Source organism: Rhinolophus ferrumequinum, chromosome 16 (assembly GCF_004115265.2).
Source record: "Rhinolophus ferrumequinum isolate MPI-CBG mRhiFer1 chromosome 16, mRhiFer1_v1.p, whole genome shotgun sequence".
Taxonomy (NCBI): Eukaryota; Metazoa; Chordata; class Mammalia; order Chiroptera; family Rhinolophidae; genus Rhinolophus; species Rhinolophus ferrumequinum.
The window spans coordinates 26,442,586-26,460,691 of NC_046299.1; the positions used below are offsets into that span (position 1 = coordinate 26,442,586).

At 38.1% G+C, this 18,106-nt stretch overlaps 1 protein-coding gene and 1 pseudogene across 5 annotated transcripts in view; one reads left to right on the plus strand and one right to left on the minus strand.

Moving 5' to 3' along the window:
• Positions 1–18,106, plus strand: part of ARHGAP19 (Rho GTPase activating protein 19) — a 61,536-nt gene that overhangs the window by 9,539 nt on the left and 33,891 nt on the right. For 2 of the 5 annotated variants that reach the window (XM_033130959.1, XM_033130962.1), the window contains exon 1: positions 4,882–4,974. The exons of 1 other annotated variant lie outside the window; for it this stretch is intronic. In XM_033130959.1, the coding sequence (XP_032986850.1) occupies positions 4,919–4,974 (56 nt within the window). In that variant the 5' untranslated portion in view covers positions 4,882–4,918. Of the gene's footprint in view, positions 1–4,881; positions 4,975–10,413; positions 10,606–17,856; positions 17,957–18,106 lie in introns of those variants that run through there. 2 more of the 5 variants (XM_033130964.1, XM_033130960.1) reach the window with 2 other exon arrangements.
• LOC117036218 (40S ribosomal protein S15a-like) lies at positions 11,445–11,881 on the minus strand (annotated as a pseudogene).

The following is an 18,106-nucleotide window of genomic DNA, read 5'->3' on the forward strand; positions in this document are numbered from 1 at the left end:
ACTCAGGACCCACCTCTGCCTCCCACAGACAAGTCCCCACGCCAGGCCTGGCTGCTTGAGGTACCTTCAGGCTTTCAGAGAATTTCATCCTTGCCGCTGTTGTGGCAAACAGCATGGCCGCCCTGCCCCTCCAGTTACAGCCTGAGCTTTCTGAAGGTAGGAGTCAGGGCTCATTCAACTCTATAGCCCCAGTGCGGAGCTCAGTGCCTGATAGATGGTGAATCCCACACACAGATGCCCTGACTGCATGTGCTTCCGGTCCCTCTCTCTGCCAGCCTGTTGCTGGTGACCTGGCTGGGGAAGATGACCCCCAGGGTTTTTACCTTGGGGGTTCCAGCCCAGAACTCGTTCATTGCTAGCTGCCCAGAATTGGTTCCTTGACCTCACTGAGTTCCCTCCGTCACCCTCTAACGCCCTGTAGCCAAGCTTGGAGAGGATTCCACAGCAAAACGGAAAACGGTTTTCTTTTCTCAGCAAACGGAATAATGTAGATGTTAATCTTTGATGTGTCTGAAGGAGACTGAATGGTTTGCCCCGAATAAACAGGTGCCCCAGGAAGCAAAAACAAAACAAACAAACAAAACCAGGAATGATTTGTAGCACACATCTGTCTTTTAATATTTTTCCCCTTTTGGAGGTAATTTCTCACTTTGGCGGGACACAGGGCTTTCCTTCCGCAGAAGGGTGAAGATAAGCTACCTAAACTCAGCCAATCAGATGTTCTCACCCATGACTGCCTCTCCAGGGATTGACAGAAGACTGTGGGACAGACGGGAAATCAGCAGAGGGGTGACTCTGCTGAGAATCAAGTGGCACTGATTAGTGTGACCTTGGCTGGGATTCGGAGTCCCTAACTCCATCCCTTCCATCAGTTCTCCAACCTAGTATCCTTCCAACAAATCCAGTTTCTGTTAGGTTAGCCAAAGTAAGTTTCTGGTGCTTGCAACACAGGCTGACATAAACCTAAATGTGCAATTGGTGGGGACAATTTAAATAAACCGGAACATCTCTAATGTGGGATACTACACAGCAGTTTAAAAGAGCGAGAGCAATCTATATATGTACTGACATGGAAAGATCTCTAAGATGCACATATAAAGACCATATTTACAGCATATCAATATTTATCTAAAAATAAAACAAAATAATGTATTTCTCTCTATGTGTGTGTTACCTTGAGAATGAAATACTATAAGACAGGGACTTTGTTTTGTTCACACCTGGTATCTCCGGGCCTAGAACAGTGCATGGCACATGGTAGACATTCAATAAGTATTTGTTGAATAAATGTACTGTGTAGAAAATGATCTGGAAGATCGCATATCAAACTGAAAATAGTGGCTTCTTAGAGGAGGGACTAGAATGTAGGGGCGGTAGATGAGGGAGATTTTACCTGTATGTATTTGAAAAATTTTTTTTACAAGAAAAATGTCTTCATGCGTTACTTGTATAATTAAACAATATAAAAAGAGCTAAATATTAACAGGTGATGAGAAAGCCATTAAAATGATGATTCCCAGGCAGCCAGATGGCTCCATTGGGTAGAGCGCAAGTTCTGAACAACAGGGTTGCTGGTTCAATTCCCACATGGGCCAGTGAGCTGCGCCCTCCACAAGTAGATTGAAGACAACGAGCTGCCACTGAGCTTCTGGACGGGGCAGCCAGATGGCTCAGTTGGTTAGAGCCCGAGCTCTTAACAATAAGGTTTCCTGGTTCAATTCCCACATGGGATGGTGGGCTGTGCCCCCTGCAACTAAATATTGAAAACGACAACGGGACTTGGAGCTGAGCTGCGCCCTGCACTAACGACTTGGAGCTGATGGGCCCTGGCGAAACACGCTGTTCCCCAATAATTCTTTAAAAGAATAAAAAAATAAAATGATGATTCCCAAGACTTTATCATAACAAATAACAAGTTAGGTGGCAAAGAAAGGGGAAAGGAATGGATTATTGCAGGTGTGCAAGTGATATTTTGGTGGGGGTATTGGCCATTTTGACAAGAGAATGAACCGTTAACTTTTTAGTCTTTTTTTTAATGGTCAATAGGCACCCTCACCCCATCCCTAATTAGTCTCAATAGAGATGCAAAACTCAGAAATATTCATTACACTCATGAGCACACTTTTATATTTTCACGTGGGCATCAAAATGTCCTGCTTTAATTTAAGCAGAGGGAACAGCAAGAACAAAAGTGGAAAACAAAGATTCATCCGAGGACTGCCAGTCACTTGCATTGAAGTGCATTGAAGGTAGAGGTGGGGGTGTGGAAAGCATGATGTTGGGGTGGGGGCCATGGACAGATCATCCTTCTCGTTCTTTCTCTTCCATCTTCTACTTCTTCTTCTCTCTCAACTTTCTCCTTTCCTTTTACCCCCTCCATTGAGACTAGGGCCTGGAAATACAAAGATGATTAGAACACTACTTCTTTCCCCCAAACTTGAGGTCTGTTGGGGTAGGTGGATGGATTTGCATGACCTTTGTGGCAGACTCAAGTCCATGCCACTGCTCTTAAGCCGTCCCTGAGAGCCCTGGCCTCCAGCCCTTCTCCACCCTTCTGAATTCTGAGGAGTCTCTTCTCTACTTTGATAGCCCTCTGTAATTCTAAACTGTATGTGATTTATGTGTGTTCATTATGTCTCCCAGAGTCTATTATAAACTCCTTGAGGACTGGAGCCACTTTTCTGTGACCTTCTGTTCAGCCAGGCTGATAGAAACAAGATGACTTTCTGAACTTTCATGAATTCCTTCTATATAGCCATGCTTATCAGCCAGCTGACAAAATAGTACCTAGATGGACTAAAGATGATTTCAGGGGAGCTGTGACACCTTGCAGAAACAGAGTGTGCAGGTTTGTCAGCTTTGAGGGGTGGGGGTCCTTTTATAGCACTCAGCAATGATACTTGCTTTTAATCAGAAGTCACAGGGGAACAGTTGGTTTTGAGGAGAAACACTCCCCTCTCCAGAGTAAATGATGCAACTGTAACTTCAAGTGTAATGTATGGTCTTTATCACACAGCAATGGAGATAGAAGTGATATCTGAGAAGGGAGTTAAGCATTCTTGATATTCATCATATCACCTTGAATATTTATTTATCTAGTCCTGGTATGTGCCAGACACTGTGTTGCTAAGCAGCTTTTCAGATATTATCGCATTTAATCTTCACACTACCCTTCTGACAATTATTATCCTCATTTTACAGAAGAGGAAATGGATTCAGAAAGTAAAGCAACTTGCCTGGAATCACAGAGCTGAAGTGATAGAGCCAGGATTTGAACCTAGGTTCACTAACTCCAGAGCTCATGCTTTTAACTAGTGTGTTGTATTTCCCCAAATATTAAGGGCTTTGTATAAAAATGTCATCAAACCAGAGGAACCAGAAATATAGTTGTGTGGTGTTTCTCTGAGTTGTGGTAATAAAAATTTTGAACATTTCTTTTGTGTGAAAGAATCAATTTCATTCAGTCAATCAATGTGCTGAGTGTCAGGGGGCCAGAAAAAAGAACCTTGTTCATACATGTTTGTTGAATTTCATATATTTGCTGGATAAAAACAATTTGTTAAACATAAAACTAAATGCAATTTTATTTGACACTTTTATCAAACTTAATATGAATTCTCATAGATTGAAATAATCTATTAGAACATGTGATTCAATTTTTGACTTGGATAATATAGTCTGAGGACTTCTTTATTAATTTGTTCAAACGATATTGAAAGGCCACTATGTGCAAGATGCCATGGCAAAATAGACATAGTCTGTGCCCACTTGTGTCAGGAAGTCTAGTTTTGAACCTTCACATGAAACAAATGGTCACACAAACAACTATATAATTATGAATTGTGATAAGAGCTGTAGAGTACAGAGTGTTGTGTGCAAGTTTAATAGGGGAACTGATTTGTATAGTGGGCCATTGAAGGCATCTGAACCAGTGACATTTAAGCTGAGATATGAAAGATAATAAAGTGAGAAATGGGCCAGCCAGAACAAGCAACACCTGCGCAGGCTCTGAGGCAGGGAAGAATTTGTTGAGAAACTGAAACATATGTGGGTAGAGCTTAGTGAAAGAGAAGGAGAGAGCTGGGAGAACCTCAGGTAAAAGGAAGTCAGAAGGAACAACAGAAGAAATATTCCTAGAAAAATCCATAGATAAAAGCATAGAAAAAGAATACAGAAAAAAATTAATGCTTTATGTTTACAATGTGTTCATATCTGTTGCTTTAGTTAATCTTCACCAGAAGCCTGTCAGGCAGGGAAGACAAGTGTAATTATTATTTCTACCATTGAGGATTAAAGCTCAGCCAGGGAGAGTTATGCAGGTTTTGGTTCCATGATTCAGAACAGAGAGGCAAACTCGGTGGGTTCTCTGGGATGCCGGAAGGGAGCGGGTGGAATGAAGCATAAGTAACCTATCGCTGTGCTGTGTGACCATCTGAAAAAAGCAGGCTGTGAACTAAATTCAATAGTAAGTACTTCTTTGTTGCCACTCTGTACCTAGCCTTCTAGGTATCTCACTGTGTCAAGACAGAAAACGAAATCTTGCATTTAAGAGAGTGACTTTTAAAGTCACTTTCAAATTCGAGTTTTGTAATTCTGAGCTTTACATGTCAGGTCAAAATTTGAGCGTAAACTGCGGGTATTTGATTTGAACCTAAAAGTCAGGGTAATCCGAAGGGTTAATCAAAACGAGAAACTACAACTCCCGGAAGGCCCCAACCCCTTTCTATCCCGCTAGGGCAGGGGCTGACCAATGACGGTTAGTTGTTTGAATAAACCAATAATATCATGAAACTGTTTTGGTTGAGAAGGGGCGGTCAAGTTATCCAATCGTATGGAAGAGGGGAGAAACACCTTAGCCAATCCAAAGGCGTGGGGGTGGGGCCTGAGGTGGTTCAGTGAAAGAAGTTTGCCGACTGTGATGGCGACTGAGGCTCAGAGTGAAGGGGAGGTGCCAGCCGGCGAATCCAGGAGGAGGTGAGCCGAGTTCTTGGTCCAGCTGCCTAGGAAACCAGCCTGTGGGCTGGTCGTACTGACGCCTTTCCCTTGGGTCATGGTGACCAAACGGGCCCGGGCTTTGTGCCTTCCACCCACGGTGTTTCGCACCCTGGTGCCTGTTGAGGCTGAGGCGCGGTGGTCCCGCCCAGCGTTGGGCTTTAATCAGCCCCCGCTTTGTCCTGCAGATGTCCGTGGGAGGTCCGCCCGCGGTGTTGGCTGCAAACTGACCAGTTGGTGGTGTCAGGACTGCCTGCCTTTGCGCTGAGACTCATCTTGATGGTGAGGCAACTCAAGCCCAGAGCTGTTAATCGAATTCCCCAGCGTCACACAGCGCTGGGAGAGAACGCTGTCAGTACCTTTTAATCTACTCTGAGTCAGATTATGTACTTTAAGTCAGAGTAAGGATTTGAGTGTCAGTTAAAAAAGGGTTTGAGTCCTTGGGCCAATTTTTAAAAAAAATTTATTGTGGCAAGAACATTTACCCTCTTGGCAAAATTTTAAGTGTCCAATACAGTATTGCTGACTATAGGTAAAATGATGTGCAGCATATTTTAAGAGCTTATTCTTCCTGAAACGTTATGCCTGTTAATTAGTAATTCCCCATTTCCCCTACCCCCAGGGCCTGGGAACCACCATTCCACTCTAATTCCATGAATTTCACTATTTTAGATACTTTATGTAAGTGGTATCATGCAGTATTTGTCTTTCTGTAACTGGCTTATTTCACTTAACCTGATGTCCTCAAGGTTCATCCATGTTGTCACATATTGCAGAATTTTCTTTTTAAAAGCTGAGTAATATTCCATTCTATGTATATACCATATTTTGCTTATCCGTTCATCTGTCCATGAACGTTTAGGTCTTTCCACATCTTGGCTGTTGTTAATTGTGCCTCAATGAACATGGGAGTGCTAATATCTCTTTGAGATCCTGATTTCAATACTTTTGGGTAAATACCCAGAAGTGGGATTGCTGGATCATATGGTGTTCTATTTTCAATTTTTGAGGAAACTCCATACTATTTTCCATAGCAGCTGCACCATTTTGTTTTCCCACCAACAGTGTACAAAAGTTCCAATTTCTCCATATCCTCACCAACACTTGTCTTTTTTTTTTTTTAAATAATTGTCATCCTGACAGATATGAAGTGATATCTCATTGTAATCAGGAATACGGACGGCATGGATGCCCAATCTTGCCACTTCTGTTCAGCATAGTACTGGAAGTCCTAGCCAGAGCAATTAGGCAAGAAAAATCAGAAGGCATCTAAATCGGAAAGGAATAAGTAAAATTGTCCCTGTTTGCAGACATGATCTTATATATATATAAAGTCCTAAAAATGCTAACAAAAAGACTGTTAGAACTAATAAACAAATTTGTAAAGTTGCAGGATGCAAATCAACATACAAAAATCAGTTACATTTCTATACACAGTGAACTATCTGAAGAGGAAATTAGGAAAACAATTCCATTTATAAGAGCACCAAAAAGAATAGTATACTTAGGCCAATTTTTAAACCTCTCTCAGCTTCAGATTTTCCATCTGTAAATGGATGTAATGATGTCTAGTCCACAAAATGCCAGGATTAAACTAGACAATTCTATTAAAGCTCTTAGGACTGAGCCTTGCAGATAATAACCACTTAATACTTGGTAGATTTTCTTTTTCCTAGAACAACTGAAGAACAGACAAGAGGGATCTGCAGTTTAGGAAATCATCATTTCTACAGTGTTCTCTCCTAAGCAAGCACACTGAAACTTAGCATTTCTGAGAAAGAATTTCCAGCTGGTCTTGCTCCAGCCGTGAGATCTTAGTTGTCTTAATTGATTACACATACAGACGGTGCCATAAAAATATATACACAAATTAAGAAAAGAAAATACTGTGTTAAAATTGTAATACAATGAATAACGCTAGCATTCATTTGATTAACGCCATCTTTTGAGCAAATGTCATACTACACATTGCTGCCATAATTCAATTCAACCTTGAAAAGTAATACATGAATAACATCTCTTAAAATGTGTACATATTTTGGGCAGCCAGATGGCTCAGTTGGTTAGAGTGCGAGCTCTGAACAACAGGGTTGCCGGTTGGATTCCCACATGGGCCAGTGAGCTGCACCCTCCACAACTAGATTGAAGGACAACTTGGAGCTGAGGGGCCCTGGAGAAACACACTGTTCCCCAATATTCCCCAATTAAAAAAAAAAGTGTACATTTTGTTGGCACCTCTGGTATGTTAGAATTCAGTAGAATGAGCTTATTTTCATTGCCTCAGTATAAATCAGTAAAACACTTTAGTTTGATATCTCTTGGTGCCATTTATACTGAATAGGAGTTTCCAAGTCTCGTGAAGCTGGGTAATGAGCTCGCACTGAGCTCCTTCCCTGGTTGAGACGGGCGTGGTTTAATGTGTTGTTTAATATTTTATAGGAAGAGTTTTCCATTCTTGGAGCTGCCTATAAATCGTTGCCGGGAAACTGTAGAGGGGATTAATAAATTTGATTAGATCATTCCTTATCCTCCTGTAAAACCTTGAATTGTGATGAAGACAAAATACTATTCTGTAGCAGAAGTAGTTTGGATTCCTTTAGAGGATGTTGCCAACTGAATGTAAATTTTGTAATGGTATTAATTACATGATCAACAGGTATTCACAGCATCTTATCTGAACCTGAAACTTATCAACTCCATGTTGTAAAAGAGAAGTTGGGTTTCTGTAAGGCTTTTTGAGGGCAGGACATGTGAAGATTTTTATTACATATTCCCAACTTAGCTTTGCTTTGTTTAGGTGGTCAATAATGAATGAATAAGAGTCTCTGTCATTTCTAAGATATAAAATATTACTTTGTGGTGATAAATACCATACAAATATATTTTTTGCCCTGCAGATATTAACCTTTCTGATGTTCTGTTGATGGTGTGGCCCCTTGTAGTCTGTAAAGAAGAGGAAAGACTTGTCTGATTTGCACAGATCAATACAATTTTATATTAGTTTCAGGTACACAGCATAGTGATTCGATATTTATATTCCTTATGATGTGATCACCACAGTAAATCTAGTAACCATCTGTCACCATAAAAGTTATTATGATAATATTGACTATCTTCCCTCTGCTGTACATTCATATTTGCATGTTGATGGATAATATGTGATCATCGTTTTGAACTGTCTAGCTTTCTATTTCTTCATCATTATTTTAAGCCTGCTCCTATTAATTAGAAATGCTTTAAATTATTTTAATCAAAGAATTAAATAAGAAAAAATTGCTCTGTCCATAAAGATTTTGAAGTTATATTTTGACCTGTTGATGATAAACACCCCTTGCCCTCTGTTGCTGGCCTTTGTCAGGTAGAAGGATGTTTTCAAATTTAACTCACTTCACTAATTATACCTTCAAGTTAAATGAATCATACTGAAGGGGAATCCACAAATAGAAGCTATCTACTCTACCAATAGTAGTATAAAAATAAGGAGACTCTTAAGGGTCAAAGAGAGAAAAAGCTGAAGTAGAAAAGGAAATATAGCCACCTTCCCACGTAATTGACAGTGGGAAAATACAGCTCAGTGCTTTTGAATTGAAAAGGGACATAAAAAGGAAGTGCTAACTATTATTAGATGAAGAGGGGAAATTGATAACAAAGGGTTGTGGGCTTTTTAACCTCAGTATTTACTGGAAAAAGAGAAACCCGCTGTGGACCAGAAAAAGCAAACAGGAACATATAGGGGTGGAGGGAGGCAAAGCAAGCGGTGGTAGTGATAGCACTTGTAAAAAGTTGGTGACAGTTAATATGCCAGCAGTGTCCAAGTTTTGGGGCCCAAGCCTGCTCCTGGAACTTAAGAACAGCTTAGGAACAGACTGTGGGATGCTTGCATCCCATTTTGGAAATGTTTTTGGAGGATAAGGAAGGCACCTGCAGATGGGGAAACCGTCCTGCTAATTTACATACACCTTAGAGTATGGAATATTGGTGACTAAACACATGACTTCCTGAAGCCTTTTTTGTTCCATTGTTCTTTCTCTAATAAAACAGCAATGCGGCCCTTCAACAAAAGTGATAGGTGGAACCTTTATTGATCTTAGGAAGGCTTGTCCGTTCTCACATGAACAAGTTAAGTGGGAAAATACGGTTTAAATATCTGAATCCAGTTTTGTGTTTGTGCTGTCAAATTCTATCTGAAGGGTAATGAGTAGATTCTTCAGGGGTCTTTTTGGAACCTCAATCTTTTTACTTTACATTTTAATCAATTACCTGGCTTAGAGAGTTTGATCATTATATTTGTAGATAAGGCCAGTCTTGGTGCAAGGAGGTGGGGGAAGAAGAAAACTGAATTTTAAAATTAAACTGGTAAGTGGTTAACCTTTCTCTGTGTCTAACCTTTGGTTGTAGAGCTTGTGAGATTAAAAAATGTTAAAGGAGGTTGCTGGTTGGTTGTGTGGAAGGTCATTAGAGAGTGATGATCTTTTTTTGTTTTAATTGCAAGTCCTAATTGCAAGTCCAGAAACTATTGTAGATGGGTTTGGGGAGACTGACTCCATTCAGACTCACAAGAAGCCAAATGATATATGCAAATTTGGTAATTTATATGATGAATATAGTACATATGGATGTCAGTTTGCTAGCACATTTTATCCTTGGGAGAGGCACACCACACTTGATTAGATCCTTCCTTCCTGCCTGCCTGCCTTCCTTCCTTCCTTCCTTCCTTCCTTCCTTCCTTCCTTCCTCAGCACTTATCAGCACTTTCTTCCTGAAGATACCCTGTGGTTACCTTGAGGGAACCCTCTTAACTACGCCTTTATTAGCCATCTTTTAGGGTGGGTTGTTTCTAGAAATTGCATTAATTTTGTGCTGCAGTCTTGCTAGTTTTACCTAATATATCAGTCAGGGTTCACTAGGACACAGAAATTGTACAGTAATTTGAACAAAGAACATTTAATATAAAGAGTTATTAATTATAACGGGATTGGAGTAAAAAGGGATTAGCTAATAAGAAGTAAATAGATCTCTAAAGAATATACGAATATCAGAATTAGCTATACAATGTATGCGTATGTCAGATCATCACGTTGTACACTTTAAATATCTTACAATTTTATCTGTGAATTATACCTTCATAAAGCTGGGGGAGGGGGGAACAATCAGTTATAATTCTTAGAGCTGAGATAGAATGTGGAAGGCAGAAGTCCCCTAGGGCAGAGGTCTAGACCTTGTTGGAGAAGGCATGGTCATGGCTTACTGAATGGCAGAGACGTTGCAGTGGAAATTCAGTTTATGGAACCTGCTAGAAATGCACCCGTTAGGCTACAGCGGAAAACTGTTTATAGGGAGGAGCCTGTGAAGGCTCCCGCCTCCTGGATTGCTGTATACTGCAGGAGTCCATCACTGGAGAAGCCGCCCATGCTGCTGGAGCTGGTGCTGCTCTTACTGCACTTACACTGCAGAGACTTGCCTAGAGGAGCACCCTGGAACCAGAATGGAAGGTCCTTCCTCCTGCGATGTCTGGCCAGTGTCCTTTATTACTAATGCTTAACATCGTGCCAGCTGGCAAAGGAAATCTATTTAAAGGCTCCGGCTCCATTTTTGCAGAGTAGGCAATGACGGGTGAGAGGCAATTGATAACTGGTGCATGCGGAGAGTCTTATCTCCAAATTCAATGCTTCGCTTCCTGTAGCACTTCCTAAGTCTAATTATAGACAAGTATGAGCGAGCGTGTAGGATCTGAATGAATGAGGAGGGACAGAAACAAATCAGAGAGGACAAGAAGGTAATTGGTTAAATTTGCACTGAGACTCTTATTTGCTTGTAAGCTTGTAAAAGTCTACATGCATTCCAAATGGAATGACAGTTTCCTGGAACATTGAACCTGGATCAAGACTATTAAATTATATTGAACTTAACAACTATTGTTTATATTTTATTTTTTGGAGGTATGCTGATGTTTAAGATATATGGTATTATTGATCTCTGCAGTTTCAAACTTGAAAAGATTCTGGAGGGTATGTTGTTTATTGAAACTTTTCCCTCAACAAAAACATTCTGTGTGGTTGAGCAAGCTACTTTGGCATTCACATTTCCCTTTCTTTTTACATGGGGCTACTGGTATGTAGTTATATGAAGTTTTAGAAATTTGGGTTTGTAATGATATATCAAAGTTTAAAAGAGTTAACTACATTTCTGCCTAGGTTGGTGGGTATTTCTTACATATGAATCTTTTGAACAGGGTAGTTTTTAGTTATAATTATCAGTTGAGTATATCCTCTTATCCTGACTTTAGATTTAATAGCAGCGTCACACAGCATTACGCTTGGAAGTTTTATTCTTATTTTATTTAAAAAAAATTTTTTTTTTTATTGGGGAATATTGGGGAACAGTATGTTATTCCAGGGCCCATCAGCTCCAAGTCCAGGCACTGTTTTCTTCTTTTTTTTTTCATCCTTTGAGGCATTTTATTTGCACGTATGTATTACATCCCTAGAAAAAAAATCCCAGGATTTTCCCTCCTGTGTGTTTTCGTCTTGCTTCTTCATGGTCCATGATGCCCGCTGAGGTTGTCAGTACAATGAAACCAGATTGGCGGGACGGGAAAAGGTTTTTCTAGATCTTTGAGTTGTGTATCAAATCTGGGGCTGATGACTCCACACTTGGTTAACCTGCCCATGACGTTCACAACAATTTTCCCCGCTCTGTGGTCATCAATGATTTCAATGGTCATCAATGATTTCAAATTCGCCAATGTAACTGTGCTTCATCATCACAATTAGAAACCGGACAATGACCTTGGAGAGCACGGCCTAATAAGAACCTGGCGTTTGCCTCTCTTCTCGGCATTGTTGATGCTCTGGAGAGCATTGGCCAGGACATTTATGTGCACCATTGCAGCCGCCCGGAAAGATGGCGGAAAGAGCCAGTCGCTGTTTTCAATCTTTAGTTGCAGGGGGTGCAGCCCACCATCCCATGTGGGAATTGAACCAGCAACCCTGTTGCATTCTAACCAACTGAGCCATCCGGCCGCCCCATCACCTCCAGTTTTAAAGGGGTTTTAGCAAATGCCCTCAGAACTCTTTAAGGCTAATACATACATGTAAATGCAATAAAACAAAAATTGTTTGCAACCTAATTTTCAAAGTCATCTCATTGGGCCTTCTAGATGCCATGTGCACCTGGAATTGGCCACTTGCATTTTTGAAAATAGAGGTCGTGGAGAAAAGAAATATATACAATCTTTTTGTGCTTAGTGACTTTTAAGCTTCTGGAGGCTAGAGGCTTACCTTAGTTTCTTGTCCCCATACTTAACAATTTCTTAAAATTACAAAGCACTCAGTAGATCATGGTTAGTTTGATTTTAAATGACACGAGTGGCTGTGATTTCTTGTTGGGCTACCATGTATCTCAGAAAAGCAATTCACCTTCTTAGGCTAGTCTATGAAGAGACTTGTGATTAGGTTTGTAGAATATTGACTAAAGTATAGAATCTCTGAAGAATTTTCAATATGTGAACTTGTATAGATATGAACAAGTCATGTGCCAGAGCAAAAGTATTCGCTGTCTCTTGGATAGTATCAGTCTGGACTTTGGAACAAGTGGGTTGAGAAGTAGTCTTTTGGAACCTAATCTGATCTTATATAGAAATTCTTTGAGAGTTTTAATTGCCGGAGGCTCATGGCATTTAAAGTCTGTAGGAAAAGAGTCTCTGAAGCTTTGACTACTTTTTTTGAGAGATAAACAGCTTTTCGATAATGACGAGAGTGACACTGTATTATAGCAAGGCATCCTGGAACTTTATCCAAATAAATAGGAACTGTTGGTGTTACTTTTCTGACACAAGTAAACTTTCTTCCTACTGTACACCAGCCTGGGGGAGAAAAATTAGGCGAGGCGGCAGCAAGAGAATTCTAGTTGTCCTTCAGTATCCGCAGGGGATTGGTTCTAGGACCCCTCCAATACCAAAATCCATGTATGCTCCAGTCTCTTACATAAGATGGTGTAGTATTTGCATATAAACCACATACATCCTTCCGTATACTTTAAATCATCTCTAGATTACTTACAATACCTAATACAATGCAAATGCTATGTAAATAATTATACTGTGTTATTTAGGGAATAATGACAAGGAAAAAAGTTTTACATTTTCAGTATAGACCCAACCATCATAGGCCTAACTACATAATACATGTCAGCAACAACGTACCGTTTGTTTTTCAAATGTTTTCTATCCACAGTTGGTTGAATCCGCAGGTGTGAACCTGCCAATATAGAGGGGTGACTGTAATAACAATTCTTGTGACGCCCAAAAGGATAAAAATTGACAAGTAATTATATGTTAATAAATTTGTGTTATTGATACTCTGAGGAAGAATAATTAGCCTTCTTGACTGAGAACATTGCATTGTCATTCCATAGGGCAAAATCGGCGGTCAGGTTTCCAAAAATGTTTAGGTTGAGAGGTAAGCAATCAAGAATTCTTTCATCTCTAGCTCACCGGTTTAATTCAGATCAAGTTGCTCTAGTAATTTGAAATTAGTTCAAGTTGAAATCAAATATAACAGCTAAATAGGTTTTTGCAGACATTGGAATCTAAATTAGAGATAAGATGTCCATGTTACAGAACCTTGGGCAGCTACTTTTAAGGGCAGACCTTAGGATGTAAATATTTCAGAATTTTTGTCTAAGTAATTGGATATTGTTTCCTGAAATTTTATGGTACTGCTTATCAACTTTGAACTGGTTTTGTTATACAAAAAGAAAACAGAACCCTGCCAGCTTGGGCACATGGGGCCTGTTTTGTTCTTTCCCTTTATGAGCACATTTAATGATACCAGTTTAAGTTTGATATGTAGAAAAAAGAAGAATGATAGCCTCTTACTTAATACTTGCTTAATACTATCCAACAGCTCTCTAATAAAGTGATACCATGTTTCTGAGCCCTGTTTCACAGGGTTGAGAAAGCAATAAGAGAGTGCATACTTCTCTTAAGTTAGGTTTAGACAACTTTAAATATAGCTCGTATTTTGATGTTGCCAGATTGTGGTTCTTGGAGCAAATCAAGTTAAGCAATTCACTAGGGAGGAAACATTTTGTTTTGTGGCTATGCAGTTATGGTAGTAGTAAGCCAAAAGATACTTCTGCAGGATACAGTTTTTTTTTTCCCCCTCCAACTGCCTTGGATTTTTTAGATTCATGGGTTCAATATGTCTCAAAAACACTTGCATTTTATTTTCCTATAATTGACTTTTTTTAGCTGTGGGTTGTTTCTAGTCCTTTCACTAAGCATATCACCTTTCATGTAGGGCTCCATCTAGTGGTAAAAGTTATCATTCATTGCAGACTATAAGTAGGTTATAAAAATTATCCTTTTTAAAAGGTAGGTCGTGCTTCTGCCACTCTTTGGGGATAATTGCCTAATATATTCACTTAAATATGGAAGCCTTTTGCTACCTCTGTATGCCTACATACCTAACTGCTAGTTCTCCCAGTTCTGGCCATCTATGCAAAACTTTTATGATGAGGAAGTTAACTTGTTTATACTTTGACTTTTCTATGATATTTTTTACATGAAGGTATAGCAAAATTTAGGTCAAAACTACTTGGTTTCTTAAAAACTTTTGTCAATGCAAGGTGTTGTTTATATATACAAGTATATAGAATTATATAATCAATACTCTTTTCCTGTTATCCAGCTTCAACAAATCTTAACATTTCTCATATTTACTTCAAATGAATTCCTTCCTTTTCCCCATAGCTCAGTGATTTCACATAAGAACATTGCTAGCACACTAGAAACTCCCCTCACATTTTCATGCCTCCTTTTAATCACTAACCCCCAATGGTAACAATTATCCTAAATTTTATGGTAAATACACCTTTGCTTCTCTTTCTAATTTTACCACTTAAGCAAATATCTCTAAATAGTATGTTTTTTTCTGTTTTTAAAATTTGATATAAATGGCATTATACAATAAGCAGTATTCTGTGTGTGTGTGTGTGTGTGTGTGTGATTTTGCTCATTATATATGAGATTCATCTGTGATGGTGCATATAGTTGGAGTTTGTCCATTTTCATTGCTGTAAGACGTGCCATTTATATATGCCACAATTTGTAAACCATCCTGCTGGACATTTTGCTTCCAATTTTGGCTGTTTAGAAATTAATGTTTTGATGAACATTCTTATTTATGATTTTTGGTGAACTTGTGACTGCACATGTTAGGCAGGGACTAGAATTGTTGGATCATCTACTCTCGTGCTTGACTTTAGTAGATAAGACCAGTTTTCCAAAATGGTTGTACCAATTTATGGCCCCCTATCGGTATACAACAATTGCTATTCCTTTCTTTAAATCTCAGTTATGTCAATCTCTTTAATTTTAGCCATTCTGTTAGACAATAGTATGTCATTGTTTTTTAATTTTCATTTCTCTGATGTCTAATAATATTGAGCAGTTTTTTTCCATGAATATATTGGCCATTTGGCTATTCTTTTTTTAAATGAGATTTTATTGAAATCTCATGACAGTTTTTCTGTTGGATCATTATTTTTTCTTATTGATTAGTAGGAATTCTTAATAAAATCAAGATATGAGCCATTTTTATATATATATATATATATATATATATATATATATATATATCTCATATTTTCCCTCTCTGTGGCTTGCTTTTTCACTTTCTTAATGGTGTCTTTTAATGAACACAAGTTCTTATTTTAATGAAGTCATATGTATTAATCTTTTCTTTGTGGTTCATGTTTTTTATATATTATTTACAAATTATTTCGCCACCTTGAGTTTAAGAATATATTCTTCTATATTACCTTCTAGTAAGTTTATTGTTTTGCTATTCACCTTTAGAGCTACAATTCACCTGTGTATATAGTGTGAGCTAGGTATCAATTTTCATTTTTTCTTTCTGTAGATGTTCAGGTGTCCCAGCACCAGTTAGTGAAAAGGTCATCCACTCCCCACTGATTGGCAGTGCTACCTTTATCCTGAATCCAGTAAAGAAAGTAGAACAAAGGAAGTAATAAAGATAAGAGCAGAAATTAATGAAATAAACAACAAACATGTAATAGAGGGATTCAACAAAAACAAAAGCTGGAACATTGACAAAGCTAATAAAATTGATAAACCTCTAGTAAGATTCATAAATTAAAAAAGAGAGAAATCGTGAAATACCAATATCAGGAAAAAGAGGATAGCCCTCGGGAACCTAGACACATTAAAAACGTCCTAAGAGGAAATTATGCCAATAAAGCTTATGCCAATAAACTTTGAAAATTTATGTGAAATAGACAAATTCCTAGACATATACAACTTAACCAAAATTAATACAAGGAGAAATAGAAAATTCAAATAGCCTGTAACACAATAAATTGAATATATAATTAAAAGCCTTCTCACAAAGAACACTCTAGGTCTAGATGGCTTCATCAGCCAATTTTATCAAATGTTTAAAGAAGAAATAACAACACTCTCACATAAACTTTTTCAGAAAATAGAAAAATAAGACACTCTCCAACTAACTTTATAAGGCCGGTACAAACTTGATTAAAATCTTAATGAAGGCAGTACAAGAAAGGACAATTCCAATGGCAGTCTCACTTATGAATGTATATGAAGAAACCTAAACAAACTATTAGCAAACTAAATTCAACAATTTATAAAAATGAGAATACATCATAACAACATTGGGTTTATTCTAGAAATGCAAGGTCAGTTTAACATTAGAAAATTAATCAGTGTTATTCACCACGTTAACAAAATAAAGGAGAAAAATCATATGGTCATCAATAGATGCAAAAAATATTTGATAAAATTAAGCACTGACTCATGATTATGAATAAATAAATAACACTTATCAAACTAGGAATGAAAAGATGTTGCCTGAATCTGATAGTCTTTGCCAAAAGGATGGATGGTGAAAGATACCATTTTTTCAATTTGCTTTACCCTGAACACTTCTAAAGTTGAGATTCTTTTCATGTTTATTTAGGCCCTCTCTTCTATGAATTACTTGATCCTATCCTTTGACGAATTTTCTATTGAGTTGAGTGTATTTTTCATATAAATTTTTGGCATACTGACAAATTCTAAATACAATCCTTTTATATGCATAACAAATATTATTTTCCCGTTTATGGCTTATCTTTTATTTTATTATTATTTTTAAAGTCTTAAATTTATTTGTTTATTTATTATGAATGGATAGTATGTTCACACGAATCAAAAATCTAGAAAGTACAAAAGAGCATACAGTGAAAAGTTCTCTCCCACTCCTGTTCTTTGATCCAGTTCCTCTCTCCAGAGGCATTGTGACTTCATTTTTTTTAAAAGAACTTTGTTTATAATGTCATATGTTGTACAGAAATTTTAAATTTTAATATAGTTAAATGAATCAGTCTTTTCTTTGTGGATTGTGCTTTTAATGTCTTGTTTAAGGGACCTTTCTTCTGCCTCATTAATTTCTTCTACTATACTATTTTCTAAAATTTTAAAGTTTGACTTTCCGTATGTAGATCTTTATTCTGTCTGGAATTTATTATTATTATTATTTTTGTGTGTGTGTGTATGATGTGAGGTAGGGATCACTTTTCCCTCTATCTTAGAAAACTACTTATACTTGTCCTTATACTCTTACATTATGCGATTGTTTCATCTCATACAACTTTCAGTGTGAGGGGTGACTGCTGTTGAACTTCATCCCTGCATTGGCAAATACTCAGTAGTCCAGATTCTCATTTCTGTTTTGTTCCTACTTGCAGATGAGTACTTCAAGTCCTCATAAGTACTGCCTTTCAGGCCCCATAATGTGCCCTGTGTCCTCTAACATGCCCGGAATTTGTGTAGGCTGTGACGGGGCAGGGAAAGGAGGGTTCCTTTGTCACAAACAAGGCGAACGCTTTTTTCCTGTCTCTTCGATTTACCAATGCCTCATCAGAAGCTTTCAGCACTTATGTAAGAAATTAATTTTTTTTCTTGAACTTGAGCAAACTTAGTTTATTTTAAAATATGATACTGTAGAGTAAGAAGTTGTTTTTGCTTTAAAATAGTATTTTTTTTCCTTTAGTCTTAGAAATCTCTTAAATTTTTAACTATGCTTCTTGA